The sequence below is a fragment of the Typopeltis vanoorti genome, chromosome 16, assembly GCF_054136105.1.
Source record: "Typopeltis vanoorti isolate ZY-2024b chromosome 16, IOZ_Tvanoo_1.0, whole genome shotgun sequence".
Classification (NCBI taxonomy): domain Eukaryota; kingdom Metazoa; phylum Arthropoda; class Arachnida; order Uropygi; family Thelyphonidae; genus Typopeltis; species Typopeltis vanoorti.
In genome coordinates this window covers 113,444,574-113,459,729 of record NC_143564.1, presented here as the reverse complement: position 1 = coordinate 113,459,729, position 15,156 = coordinate 113,444,574, and the positions used below count along the sequence as shown (strand labels likewise).

At 37.6% G+C, this 15,156-nt stretch overlaps 1 protein-coding gene across 1 annotated transcript in view; it reads left to right on the top strand.

Annotated features, from left to right (window-relative positions):
• ATP8A (ATPase phospholipid transporting 8A1) overlaps window positions 1-15,156 on the top strand; it is a 1,088,708-nt gene that overhangs the window by 342,397 nt on the left and 731,155 nt on the right. Inside the window, exon 12 of the mRNA XM_090406292.1 lies at window positions 1,334-1,394. Within this exon, the coding sequence (XP_090262418.1) occupies window positions 1,334-1,394 (61 nt within the window). The remainder of the gene's footprint in view (window positions 1-1,333; window positions 1,395-15,156) is intronic.

The following is a 15,156-nucleotide window of genomic DNA, read 5'->3' as shown; positions in this document are numbered from 1 at the left end:
TTTGCTTTATGCGGATGATGTTATACTTCTAAATAAATCCGCTACAAGTTTGCAAGATTCTCTGACTAAATTGAATAGCTGTTGTAATAGATATGGTATGAAGGTCAGCAATAAAAAGACAAAGACAATGAAAATAGGCAGAATCATTGAAAATGTCAACTGTGTTGTGAATGGAGAACCTGTGGAACAAGTGAAACATTTCAGCTACTTAGGCACGATTTTTACTGAAGATGGTAAATTAAATATAGAAATAGACAACAGAATCAGCAAAGCTGGTATGGTAGGAAGTCAATTGAATAAATTCATATGGAATAAGCAAGAAATTAGTCGGAACACTAAATTAGCTGTATACAAGACAGTGTTCAAACCAGTTTTAACTTATGGATCTGAGAGCTGGGTCAGAAGTAAAACACTTGACCAAAGACTAGAGACCGCAGATATGAGAGTCCTGAGAAAGATTATAGGCGTGAACAGATGGCATCAATGGCAATATCATATTAAAAATGAGGATATTAGGAATAAACTTGACATTGTCAACATCCAGGAATGCGTTAGCAGAGCTAATCTCAGGTTGTATGGTCACTTAAATAGAATGGGAGAGAAAAGATTAGCAAAACAAGTGTTCTCTGCCAGGTTGGCAGGAAAACGACCCAGAGGAAGACCAAGATATAGGTGGATTGATACGGTACAAAGTGCCTTAGACGATAGAAATATAAGATCTGATAATGTTGGAGTCTTGACAAGTAACAGACTGATTAGGAGGAAAATTGTAGATAGGAAGTTAGTAATGATATAATTTTTTTCATGTAGTACTATCATATCCTGTATGCCCCTTGAGGGTACATGGCAGGAATTTGATGATGATGATGTTTTCAGACTACCATTTCTGGGTTCTAAGGCCCCTCCAATGTTTGCAATGTGGTGCGTTGTGTAAACATCTGGAAAGAGGGATCGTGCTATCTTGCATTAATTTGACTCCATGCTTTGGCAAGATTAGCATCACGGATGGCCTAGCCTTAATTGAATCAGCTAAGCTAATGGTCTTATCTGTAAGCAACAATGTTGCAGTAAGTCTTCTTCATTATAGTCCAGGGATAGGGTCTGAGGCTTGTGGTTGGTAGCCTGGCATTCAAAATGACCACAGTCTGTGCTTTCCAGGTAGTAGACATCCATGTGTGCTTCCATGCTGGGTGAGTAGCTCCCACTGAACTTCGCCTTCTTTGGAGAATGAGTGTTATATGTCAACTTATTGAAATATAAACATTAAAATTAAAAAAAAATACTATGAAAGACTTAAGTTAGAATTTTTGATGTCATAAAATTTTTACCCAAGATCAAGGAATTCTATGAATTTAAAATTAAACAAGGCAAAGTAACACAACAAAGACTTGACAGTGAGAATAGAGTAGCACAAACAGTCCAAACTTCTCAAGTTATAATTGCCTTTTTTCTAATATATATATGTTGATTTCTTATTTAAAAACAAAAAAACTGCTCTGTGTGAAGGCCAGTTTCCCTCTGAAGGTATAACTTAACCCATCAGATCTAAGATTGGGGGCAATGTAACAAAGTTTTGCAGCTTTCTTGCTTTATCCACAGAATCATTGTTTTGGCTCTTGGAATTTAATGTAGTCTAGATGTTCATCACGATAAACAACAGCTGATCTTCCAATCTCGAAAGTTTGGTAAACCAAACAGATGTAGTGAGTTTGATTGACACCAAATTAGAAATAAATGAAGTTTGTCCTTTGCAGAACTTAGAAATTAGGAAAGTTTATTAATAAGCTGAAAAGCCACTCTGAGGCAAATGGAATTAAATAATTTGGAGATTCATTCATTTAGAGACACACCTTTGGCATGCAGGATGATAAAGTAGCAGACAACTCTTGGGAGACTGATGATGGAGAAATTCTATAACTGTTAATGATTTTGTTTATAAAAGACTCATTCGTGTCATTAGCCAAGGTCATTTTGATAAAATATATTTTTGTATGAGTAATGCTTCAGTTGAGAGTGAGCTCAATGAATAAGACGAGGTAATAAGATAATTTTTGACAAAGATGGTGGTGTGACAAAATTAAGTCCAATGTATATTTTCTTTCTGAAGGCAAAAAAACTGAATACTTCCTGAAAATTCATCTTATTAATCTGGCTGACAAAGCATGAGCAGGGCTTAGAAGGAAATGCATTTATTCTTTATTTTCAAGAGTAAATTGTATGCAGGACAGATATTGAGATTCTTGGTGAGAAAGACTTGAGGTATGGACAGGGAATCTTGCCATACTGCATAGGATAAACTATCATCCTCACTCCTGATAATAATACATATGATTATTTTTTATAAAAACAATAAATAATATATCTCATCTCATTAGACTCATCGAGGGAGGCCCCAAATCATATTCATCACAACTATCTGACATTCATACAGTATCTATCATACCTCGCCTTAAACTCATTCACTGTCACAGCATCCACTACAGACTCAGGGAGCGCATTCCACTCATTCACTACTCTAAAAGTAAAGAACCCAGCTCTAACACCTTTACTAACCACACTTTTGCCCAGTTTCCATGGATGTCCCCTAGTCCTCCCACAACCAGCCCTGTTCTCAAAAATATCTTCTGAATTAATTTTATAGAAACCCATCAGTAATTTGAATGTCTCAATCATATCTCCCCTCCTCTGCCTATCAACCAATTTTTGCAACCCACAAATCCTCAACCTGTTCTCATACGGTTCATTCCACAGACCTGCTATCATCTTGGTCACTCGCCTCTGGATCCTCTCCACCTCCTCCCCATCAAGAAGAAACCTAGGTGACCAAATCTGAGCACAGTAGTCTAGATGGGGTCTTATCAAGGCTCGATAGAGAGGAACAATAACCTGCTTGTCTCTGCTTGTCAACGTATTCTTCAGCAACCAAGTGATTTGATGAGCTGTTTTGGTCACTTTTGCAATGTGTCCCCTAAATTTCAATTCCTTATCCACCAACACTCCTAAATCTCGTGCCTCATCAATTTCCTGGAGCAGGGTTCCACCAATGCAGTAAACTGCCGCCAATCTTTTCACCCCAAAATGCATAACCTTACATTTTGCCACATTAAACTGACATCCATTCTCCTTAGCCCAGACCTCCAATCTATCCAAATCATCCTGCAAAATTTTGACATCATCTGCATTCACTATTGCCCTACCCAACTTCGCATCATCCGCAAACAAATGAACTGTTCCTCTCAGATCATTTCCTCTATCATTTATGAACAAATTAAACAGCAGTGGTCCAAGAACAGATCCTTGTGGCACACCACTAGTCACAGGCCGTCTTGTGGACTCTACTCCCGAGTAAACCACTCTCTGATATCTCTCCGTCAACCACCCTCCTATCCATCTCACCAACCCTATGTCCATTCCCATATGCTGCAATTTACTGATTAGAATTCCATGTGGAATCCTGTCAAAGGCCTTGGCAAGATCCAGTAGAATCACCGTAAACCCATTACCCTTATCCAGTTCAGCCGTCACTGTGTTATAATACATGAGCAAGTTACTGAGGCATGACCTACCCTTCACAAAACCATGCTGTCCCCGATACAGTATCCCATTTTCTTCTATCCAATCTTGTATTTTCCTCTTGACTATTTTCTCTAAGACCTTGACAATGATTTCTGATATGCTAATCGGTCGGTAATTTACAACAGCAGTCTTGGAACCACCTTTATGCAGTGGAACTATTTTCCCCTCTTTCCACCCGCTCGGGACTAACCCAGACCCGAGACTCAAATTAAACAAAATGGTCAAGGGTACTGACAATTCTTTAGCTGCTTCTCGTACAACACGAGCTGGTATACCATCCAATCCCACAGATGTATTGACATTGAGGTTATGCAATAGACTACTCACCTCCACTTCATTAACCACAATTCCCATATAATCTACTGGTTTATTCGTTTCTGCAATGTCACCACCTGGATGATATACTTTTGCAAAGTGCTCACTCAGTAACTCAACTATCTCATCTGATTCAGTTACCTCCCTACCATCGGCATTCTTTAAAATCAATCTGCCATGTACATTTTTCCTTTTACTTGCTACATATCTAAAAAACTGTTTAGGATTCTCTTTAGCCTGCATGGCCAATGTTCTTTCGTAATCCTTTTTTGCTTTTCTTACCACACTCGTCACCCTTCTGGCCTGCACTTTATACCGTTCATGTGCCTGCCGGTCACCCTTCTCCTTAAATTCCCTCCATAGTTGTTTCTTTTTTTGCAACTCAAGCTTAATGGTGTTATTCATCCATTTAACCCCTACTTGATTTATTATTCGGACTCTAGGTATACAGTCAGCCATTGCTTCACGCAAGCACTTCTTAACTACCTCCCATGCACTATCAACTTCTAGTCCTTGCAGTTGTACATGCCATGGCACTGAACCAATCAAACTCCTAAGCTTGTCATACTTTCCCGCCTGATAATTCCACATGTACCCTGTCTTAATTGAAAATTCTGCACCTTTAGCCACCTCCCAAGTTAAGACCCTATGATCACTCTCACCGATTGGTGGCAATGTGGTCATATTTGTTACAGCCAAATCCTCAGATGTAATTACTAGGTCAAGCACTCTCTGACCCCTAGTATTTTCCATTACATGCTGTCGCAGATAGTTATCCCTTAATAACCGCATAAAATCCAGTTCCTTCCTCCCGTGTGTCCTCTCCTCACTCCAATCAATGCGACCATAGTTGAAATCTCCCATAATAATACCCTCCTTCCACCCATTTCTTCTATTTGCTTGTGCATACTGTCACCACCATCTTTTCCATCACCTGGTCTATAGCAGCACCCAATTGTATATTTAGTTCTGCTAGCCACAATCTCACACCAAATGGCCTCAAATGTGCTCTTTTCTCTATCCTGCAATTCAACTTCTATTCTCCTTGGCTGGAGCTCATCAGCTATCATCAACAATACTCCTCCCCCCATTTTATTCTTTCTGTCATTCCTGAACACACTATACCCATCACATTCAATCCCACTAGTTATATCATCTACAGTCAGCCATGTTTCACTAATACCTATAACCTGTGGTCTGGAAGTGCCAACCATGGCCAAAAACTCTTCCTTCTTGTTCCTAATACTCCTAGTATTAGTGTACATGAATTTAAGACCCCCATTAGCCCCAACCCTACCTTGATGCCTTATATTAACTATCCCACTCTGATTTGTTGTCCTTATTTGCTCTGGCATATTATATTCATTCTTATATTCAACTGCCTCCATAAGGACTGTATCTCTACTCTTCCCCCCTAACAAATCTAGTTTCCCTGAATTTGCACATCCACTACATTCAGCAACACTTTCTCAAGTCTTCTTACACCGTAACCATTCGAATGCAAGCCATCCATCTTATATAGATCCTTTCGCCCATCAAACTCACTCCACACATCCACAAATTCCACACCACTCGTCATACATAACCCACGAATAAAGTCATTTGCAATTATAGTCCTCATTTCACTGTCATACCGTGGCAAAAGACTAATCATTCTAACTCTCTCACTCTTTTCTTTTGCTACCTCAAACAATTCATTCAGGTCTTCTATCATTTCCATTTTATCTCCTTTCAAATCATTCGTACCTGCCACAACAATCATTTCTTTCACCCTTTCCTTTTGCTCTCTAATAGACGCAGTTACGTCCTTTATGGTCGCACCAGGTTGGTACGATTTTGTCAAATCCTCTACTAACACACCTCGTACTAACGAGTCTCCATACAGCACTCTATCCTTCATTTTGTTCATGTTCACATTCATACATCTATTTTTCCTGTCATACCTTTTATTATTGGTTGGTTCATTCAGTCTACTTTTGTTCATGCACTCTAGCTGCTGTTTTGCTCTTTCTATCGCACTATTCAACAACGCGATCTCACTCAATGCATCTATCTCATCTTTTTTGTTCTCTGAGAAACCATTTATACTATCATTCACACTTTCTACATTCACACTCTCACAATTTTCATGTACAACCTTGCCGTTTCTTGTCATATCCCTATTTCCTTCATTTTGAAGGTTGACAAAAATATCACACTCACGATCCGAAATACACTTCAATTCCGCATTCTCCCTACATTTTCTACACACATTCAATCCTTTATCATCATCTAACCACACTCCGACCGCACTCCGCAAAGCGTACATTTCACAGCTAGTACACTGACTCATTTCTTTTATGCTACCGTTCTTTGATAACGATGGCGAACCTTTATTACTGGCCGCCATTTTCCTACACACAGGTGCCATATTTATCTGTAACGTGTTTTGTCAAATTAAACGTTATAACACACCAAAAATAGACGCACTAAAATACGCAAGGCAAACAAAACAAAACTACACAATATTAAGTAATTTGTATCGATAACTGAAAATGATACTTATCTTATCTGGAGCTTGCACGAACACTACTCGAATTGCCGATCAGAAGACAACAGAAAATAAGAAGATTAAGAATGACTAAAACAACACTCAGAGACCTGTCTAAACTCTGGAAGGATCTGTCTCCACAGGAACAAAGGTAGCTGTTTTTCCAACAGCTACTTACAGATGTGAACCTTGCAACCTAAAGAAGCCTGATAGGAAAAAGATAGCTGCTTTTGAGATGTGGCGGTGCAAAAGTCTGTTGAGAATAGCATATACTGAGAGGTAAACAAAAGCATGCGTTCCAGAAACAATATGTAGAGCTTACATGCAATTTAAGGATATTGACAGAAGAAAGTTGAAATACTTTTGGATACATTGAGAGGATGGAAGAGCTAATTCTAAAATTAGTAACAGAAGGTGAAGTTCCAGGAAAAACAGAAAGGGGTAGACTCTCAATGGGTATGACTGAAGGGTATGACTCTGAAGTGACTAGTCTTCAACAGTTGAAGCCTCCAGAAAGGCATGCAACAGGACCACCTAGCAAGGATCGGTGTAGCACATCACTGAAGAATGGAGTAACCATAAGGCATCTGATGATATCCAATGAATAGATTGATGGATTCCATATAACTTATTTCTAACAAACTCTCCTGAAGAACTTAAAAAAAGAAAAGAGTATCTAGAAGGGAATTGTAGAACTACTAAAGTTTTATCTTAGAGTTAGTTATATAGTCTATATTACTGGAGTTCTCAGGGAGTAACATGTCATTTCATCCTTAAACGCATTCACAATCCTGAACATTTACTTCACATTCCAGCAATATGTACATCACACACATACCAATCTCCATGTAAAAGGTCTGTGCCTCACATTCTCACACACTGCACAACTTATAGGGATGGCCTTTTGTTTTTCTCCTTTAACCTGTGCTGAGTGATCTCCTCACCAATTTATATGTCCATTACCATCTCACTTCTTTTTCATCTCTCCAATAAACTGCAATTTACATTTCCTTAGCTTCTCCATAACTATTTCCAAAACCATAAAGATGCCAAGAAATTATACTCTTGGTTTCATCTTTTATTCAAGTGTAAGCAAACAAAGTTTGCACGTGAAGTCAATTCACAACTGGGCTACTTGTATATGGAGGCTGATGACTTCACATCAATTGCCTTAATATCCCATAATGCAATGCACATATCCTTACTATGCATTGTGGTATGCATTATGGGAAGTGCTCCTTACCCAGACCATTTTGACCTTTATTGAGGTCTCATTAGTGTCTTCTGATGTATGTTGCATTATGGGTTATTAAGGCAATTGATGACTTCTTAAGAGTAGAGTAGGTGATGAAGTAACTTCACATACAAACTTTGTTTGCTTGTACTTGGATAAAGGATGAAACCAAAAATATAATTTCTTAGCATCTTTAATTATAGTATAACCAAGTGAAAAAAACTTTCAAAAATATTTCCAAAACCTGGTGCTGCCTTAGTTACCTATCATAATACGCATAGTTTTCTTTATTTATACTTTCATCAGTGATATCAGTATTTTCTTAAGGGTAGAGTATTCTCATTCTCCACTCTAATATAATATTCTCTAATATGCTCTACCCCATAATAGTAATAATATTACTAGTTAGGAATATAATTTCAATATGGTTATGAGATATGCTAGAATGTGACTAACCCATGTTTTTCATTCTTGCACTTGTGTTAAATTAACCCTTTGCCATTCCTGGTTAATGTAGGACACAATTAAATTGTGTGTGTGTACACACTGCTTGGAAAGAAGTTAACAGAAACCATAGTGCAGAGAATAAACAGCCATGGTCCTGCCTTAATAAGATGTAGCACCTCCTTTCACTGCAATGACTCAGCAGTCCTACGGGGCATACTTTCCACAAATATACAGTAGTGATCAATCAAAATTTTGGACCATTCTTCCTGTTGGCATGTAATGAGGTCCTGGATTGTTGTTGGTTAGACATCCCTTCCCTTACCTGATGCTCCTAAAACCTCTGTAGGTCAGTCAGTATAGGCGAAGCTCTTGGTGAGAAGACTGGGTTTGATTCCTAGGTTTGAGGTGAGGAACCTTTATCTGGTCTCCTTCAACGAAAGAGGAGTTAACCAGTCTCATATTGAGGTGGGGGCTTTTTTCACCCAGAAACTTTTTTTTTTTCTCCCAGAACAGGCAAACCAGTCCTGTGAATACACACTGATTACAGTCAGGAATACTCAAGACCCAGCCATAGGCCTGATTCGTGAGCTATGCCAGTCCCTAGTCCAGATAAATTAGGAAATGGAGATGGATTGAGATGGTGTTGTACCTCTCCATAAAATAGGCTTACAGCCATTGTATCATCATATGAAATAAATAAACCTGATGCTCCAGTTCATCCCACAGATATTCAGTAGGGTTGAGATCTGGGCTCTATGAAGGCCAGTCAAGTGTGGTAACCTTCATGTCTGCAAACTACACAACTTCAGCAGCAGCCTTGTGACTGCATTATCTTGCTAAAAGAGACAGTGGTCACTTCCATAGAAATGCCACTATGTAGTATGCATTGCATTGTCCAGAATGTTCAGCTGCCTCTCGAAGTTTATTGTTCGTCACACTATAAAGGCAGGTCTGAGGCTAAACAAGGAAAAACAGGACGATATCATTACACTGCTACCTTCGAATTCTCATAGTTGGGGTTATGCATTCTGGTAAAAGACATTCACCTGGCATCTGCCACACCCACATCCATCCATCTGCTAGGTAGAGGGTGTGGCATCATTCATCACTCCATAACACATCTTTTGAAGCTTCCATGTCCCATTGTACACACTTTTTGTACCACTGAAGACAATGTTGCATGTTGGTTCTGGTAATATGGGGCTTGCATATTACAGTCCAACCATGGAAACTCATTTTGAGCCTCGATTCTGAATGTTTTTGTGCATATTCATTTTCCTGTCGATGCCTGGAACTCCACATTCAATATGTCAGCTGATGAATTGCAATTTTTACATATTATCCTTCGTAGCACGTATGGTGAGGTTTGGTGGGTTGTCCACTGCAGGTATCACTTGCCGAAGACTCTTTGTGCTTCCACCTGAGTATCTTTCATCCCAAGTCAACAATCACTGATTGTTGATCTGGGAGAACCCAATTTGCCAAACAGATAGGCCTGGCATCTTATCACAATGCCTGTTTCAAACTGTCAGTTCCCTTCTTGCAGATATTTCATCCAGACACAGTTATACTGACTTGGGAGCATCATATTCATCCAAGTTATAAGTTATACTGGCTAGAAACATGTCACTCTACATGGCATGATGCACCTTTCCCATGGGAGTGTCCGTTTGACATAAGCTCGTCCAGAGTGGGCTTTTACAAATGTCTATGTTTGAGGCTCAACTCGATCCCACAACCTGTTAATTGGTGAACAGATATGTTTATTCATTTGGCCAACCAGGCCAGCAGAATATTGCAGGATCTCTTTTATTTTAATGTTTGTTTATTTTAATGCACTTTAAGGAAATTGTACATTTTATAAACTTTTTTTTTTTTCATCTAAATATGTGGACACATAAGTTATATGGTGTCAGCTTAAGTTGCCATAACCAGCAACTTTGAGACGGTGATAAATCATATAGGTGTTGGTTGTGTGTGTGGTGGGGGTGAAATAGTAAAGAAATGAAAGAAAATATAAAACCGGCATTTAAACTGAATCATGAAATACTCTCGTGTTTGCAGATGACCAAATAATCATAGAGAAGTGAAGATTAACTTCAAAGATCAGGATTTTCCTATTGCTAAAAATTTTGGTAAGCAAGTAAGTTTGGTAAGTTTAAAGACATGATTGAAAATAAAATTTTAAAACAAGTTAACTTCTTCTCATATACCTTGAATGTCCAAAAAGAAACCGAACTTTTCGAAAATACAAGAAACTAGTGGGGCCACCTGTTGAATCTTTTTGTTATCAAAAGCAGCAACCTTTATTAGTGTTGTGTCAACTGTTTATGACATTTGTTTCATTAGAAGCTGAGTTATAGTGCCAAGAGTGACGGTGTGTTTTGACGAACGGGCAGAAAATAAGTTTCAAACAGAGAGCTGCGATTGGTAAAAGTTTTACCGAAATGCATCAAATGCTTCAAAAAGCATACGGTGATGAATGTTTATCCCATACTTAAGTTTACGGGTGGTTTAAGCGATTCCAAAGTAGTTGTGATACGCTTGACGACGACGAAAAGCCGGGCCATCCAAAAACTGGACTGAGCGAAGTTAACATCTGAAAAAGTGCGTGATTTCATAAAAGAAAACCCGAAATCATCTGTGAGATTGATTGAAGGTGAATTGGGGATTCCAAAATCAACTGTGCACAACATTTTGACTGAGAGTTTGGGCCTACGTAAATTGAATTCTTGATTTGTTCCCCACAAGTTGACCAACAACCAAAAAATGTATTGAATTGAACACTGCAAGGACCTCATTAAAACTGCTCGTAAGGACTCAAACCTCCTTGAAACGATCGTTACTGGTGATGAAATGTGGTGTTTTGATGATGGGCCCGAAACAAAGCACAAGAGTGCTGAGTGGAGACCATCAGAAGAGGGGCATCCGAGAAAAAAAAAAGTCGCTTGGAGAAGTCAAAAGTAAAGACAGTGCTGATTTCTTTCTATGATTCCAAGGGCATTATCCACAAAGAATTCATTCTGCCTGGCCAAACGATCAATAGTGAGTTTTATCTCAAAGTTTTGAAGCGATTGATAGTGAAAATTTGTTGTGTACATCATGAATATCGTGATGCAGGTAGCTGGTCCCTTTTGCATGATAGTGCGCCATCTCTCATCGTTTGAACATTGTGAGACAGTTTTTGAGCAAAAACCAAGTTTGTGTGTTGGATCACTTGCCATATTCACCTGATTTAGCACCCTGTGACTTCTTTCTCCTCTCTTGACTTCATTTGCCGATGAAAGGAAAGCGATATGACACCATTGAAAACGTTCAACTGGCAGTAACTACTACCCTCAACAGTATCCCAAAAACCAATATAAAAAACTCATTTAACGCATTAATCGACCGTACCAAATGCTGTATCGAAGCTTAGGTGAGTGTATTGATTGAAATAAATGATTTGAATAATTATAATTGACCTGTGTTTTATTTTTTCTATCAAAAGTTCGGTTTCTTTTTGGACAAAGAGTGTATATCATATACAAAAGCAGCAGAGATTGATATCAAAATTTCAAATGTTTTAAAGATAATAGGGATGATCAGTAATATTTCCAAACCTTACCAAGTTCAAATGCTTGAAGAATAAGAGTTTACAAATTTTTTTCAAGACCCTCTCTGCTGTATGGAAGTGAATTATGGACCATATATAAAATTATTACAATGGACAGCAGGCTGTACTCTCTGGGGCAAAAAAGGAAGCACAGAAATATGTAAAGAATTAAAAATGGTCTCTGTATTGAACAAAATATATGAACACTGAAAGACGTGGATTTGAACATATTGAAAGAATGGACAGTTCAAGTCTACCCAAAAAGATACTTCGATACATACATTTGGTGGATGCAGAAGTTAGGAATGACCAAGGAAAATATGGAATGAGATGAGAACACGACACTGAGCATAAATCCCTGGGAGGATGATGGTGATGAATCCATTAAAGTTGAGAATGGATTATATATGCAATATATATGCAAAACAACACGTAGGAAATGAAAAACTAATAGGTTTACATGGCTGTCCTGTTATCCTTGAAAAAAAATCTGAATATTAGCAATGATCTTAACAAGTTGTTTTCTTAATTCAAGTGAGGGGCTGCATCTCTCCATTTGATTGAAACTGCTATAGGATGGTGATGCAAAGTATGTCTTCCCTCACAGCTGACAATCCACCTCTCAACTGGTGTAGCATGTCTTCAGAAACAAGGATATCTGGCAGGCATTATTACAGTAAAGGCATATTATTCCTAGTTGAGAAAATGCTATTTAGGGTTATAGGTTGTAGATGAATTCACAACCCACTGAAACACTGTCACCTTCTTCATTAAAGGCCAAAAGTTGTATATACAATGTTTGTATACAGAGCAAGGCTTTCAAAATCTGTAGTCTTTACATCCCACTCTTTCTGCATATAGTGCATTTGACCCTTCAGTGACCTGCCCAACATACTTTAAATGTCCAAGATTTTTCATTCAGTTAAAGGTTCTGCATACCCTGCCAATAAGTATAACACAGGACCATATTTAATGGGAATGCATTAGAATATTTCTCAATTAGTAAGAAGATAATCCTGCTGACTTCGTTCAGCAGGATTATGATTAAAGTTTGCCCACAGTTGACAGAATCTTAGTTGGCAAAGTTCCAAGAAGAGTGAATTCATGTTGAAGGGGGAGAAAGCAGTAAGGGATGTACTAATTCGTCACCATCACGTGCTTATTATTATTAGGCACTTGTATAATAATTATTATACAAGCAAAATAGTTACCACTTTAAAATCTAGAATGTTTGTAAAAGAAAAGCTAATTTTCCAACGTGTAATAATAAACAAACTCATCCAGTGAGACAGATTGATTATCATATTATCGGAATGGATTCGCCTTCTTCTGCCATGTGTAGATATGTTGAGGGTTCTTGCATCTGTGGTCACGCTATATATGAGATGCAAGTATAGATGTATCTGAGGGAATTGTGGAGGAATGTTATATTGTTATAAGACATATATTGCTAGTTATACATATCAATAACACCAGTCATATATACCTGATAATAATTATGACAACAGAGAAGATCAACAAACACCCTACAAAAACATTAAAAAAAAAGTCAACTGGAAAAGCAAAAATCCGGATGGAATCCAAATAATACTGCCATATCCAGTGCATCAGTGTTGACTTATAATACAAACAAGTGATTTACCACCACTTGCCAATAACTAATGCTCTTCAAAATACACTTTGCATGATAATTTGTCCTTCATGAAAATGGAATTATGCAGAGTATTAATTTATTTATATTCATGTGCAAATACACTCTTGAGGGTATATTTGCATATTTATATATATTCTGACATCACTTGTCAGAGAATGCTAAAATAAAATACTCTCATATTTGATTCTTTAGCTCAAATTTTTTCCCCCTGTTTTGCTACATTCATTTGCTGCTGTTATCCTCCAGCTTCATTTTCACTATTTTTTCACCCGCCAGTAGGTCTATAGGCTAGAAATGCTTGTTAGAGGTTGGAAGTTTTTCCACTTGGTTATGCTATAAATTTAAGATACCGAGGAATTATATACTTGGTTTAATCTTTTTTCCAAGTGTTTTTATTATTATTATTATTATCCCATGGTATTATTACACCAGATCATAGAGGTCAAATTCATGTATTTTATACAGCACCTTTTCTGGGTTGTTATTAAAGTTCACATTTAGAAATATTCATACAAGTTAGTAAATGCATTGGTGATGTTTCCTCAATATTACAGATGGGGAAGACATGCCATTTCTAAACTTGATTGGTCTTGTGTGGCTGGTCTTGAGGTGAGAGATCATGGTAGTGGCACAGTGATTAAACTTGGAGTTGATGGTAGCTCCTGGTTTTTCTGCTGAATACCAGTGGTGAGTGATGTCTTGGAGAATCATTCTTTTTATGTTTTCTTTTTGAGTAGTTTTAAAAAGATCAGAATCTTTGGTATCACTTAATGTTGCAGCCATTTCTTCTACTTCATCAGCAGTTTCATTTCCCTTTAATCGTAAATGGGATGGAATCCATTGGAAAATTATTTCGGAATCCTTATGTAGTTTGTTTATGTTTTTTTGTTATGTCCTAAGTATCTCTTGATGGCTAGCGTAGCAGTTCTTAATAGCTTGAAGGGCTGCTAAGGAATCTGTGAAAAAATATAAACTCCTTTGAGTTTTGTTTAGCCAAATGTTGCGTGCTGTGTTAATGGTGGCTGTTAATTCTGCATGGTAAGAGTTGTTTTTAGCTCTATATTTTGAGAGCTATAGATGAGTATGCCACTCCCAGAATTGCCATTTGGATTTTTGGAGCAATCTGTGTAGATCTTTATTGAGTCAGGTCCATATTTCATTATTTTTAAGAGCTAATGATCTCAAGATTTCAGGGTTTCTAGAATTTTTTTCTCCTGTTTTCATATTTCAAAATTAATAACTATATTTTTCCTTTCTTGATATAGAGGAAATGCTGGGTAGTCGGCTATTTTATTTGGACAACACGAGAATTTTATTTTCCATGATTTAATGCATTGTTGATTTTTTCTTTATTCTGTTTGTTGGTTGCCAATTTTTAAGAGTTCACTTGTTCTATGATGTGCAAGGTTGGCTCTTTTTTCTGCCAATTTAGTAAGATTTTCTTGCCACCTAATTTTTAAAGGAACAAGGATTCAAATTCTGCTATTTTTCCAGGAGTTGTATTGCTTAGTCCACATATGATTCTAGCTGCATTTTTCTGAATTTTTATAAGCTTGTCTAAACTGGTTTGTGATTTGCATCCAGATGGTAGAAGCATATTCCATTATGGGTTGGATAATAGAGGTGTTTGTGACTTTTAGCATTGGCTCCCCACTCTTTTCCTAATTTTCTCTTTTCTAATATTTAATCTTATTTTTGCTCTGATTGCAAACATTGTTGATATGTTTATTGAAGCTTAGCGATGGATTCAGGTTAACTCCAAGGTATTTGGTGTTTTCATTAAATGTAATTGATTGTTTAGCTTA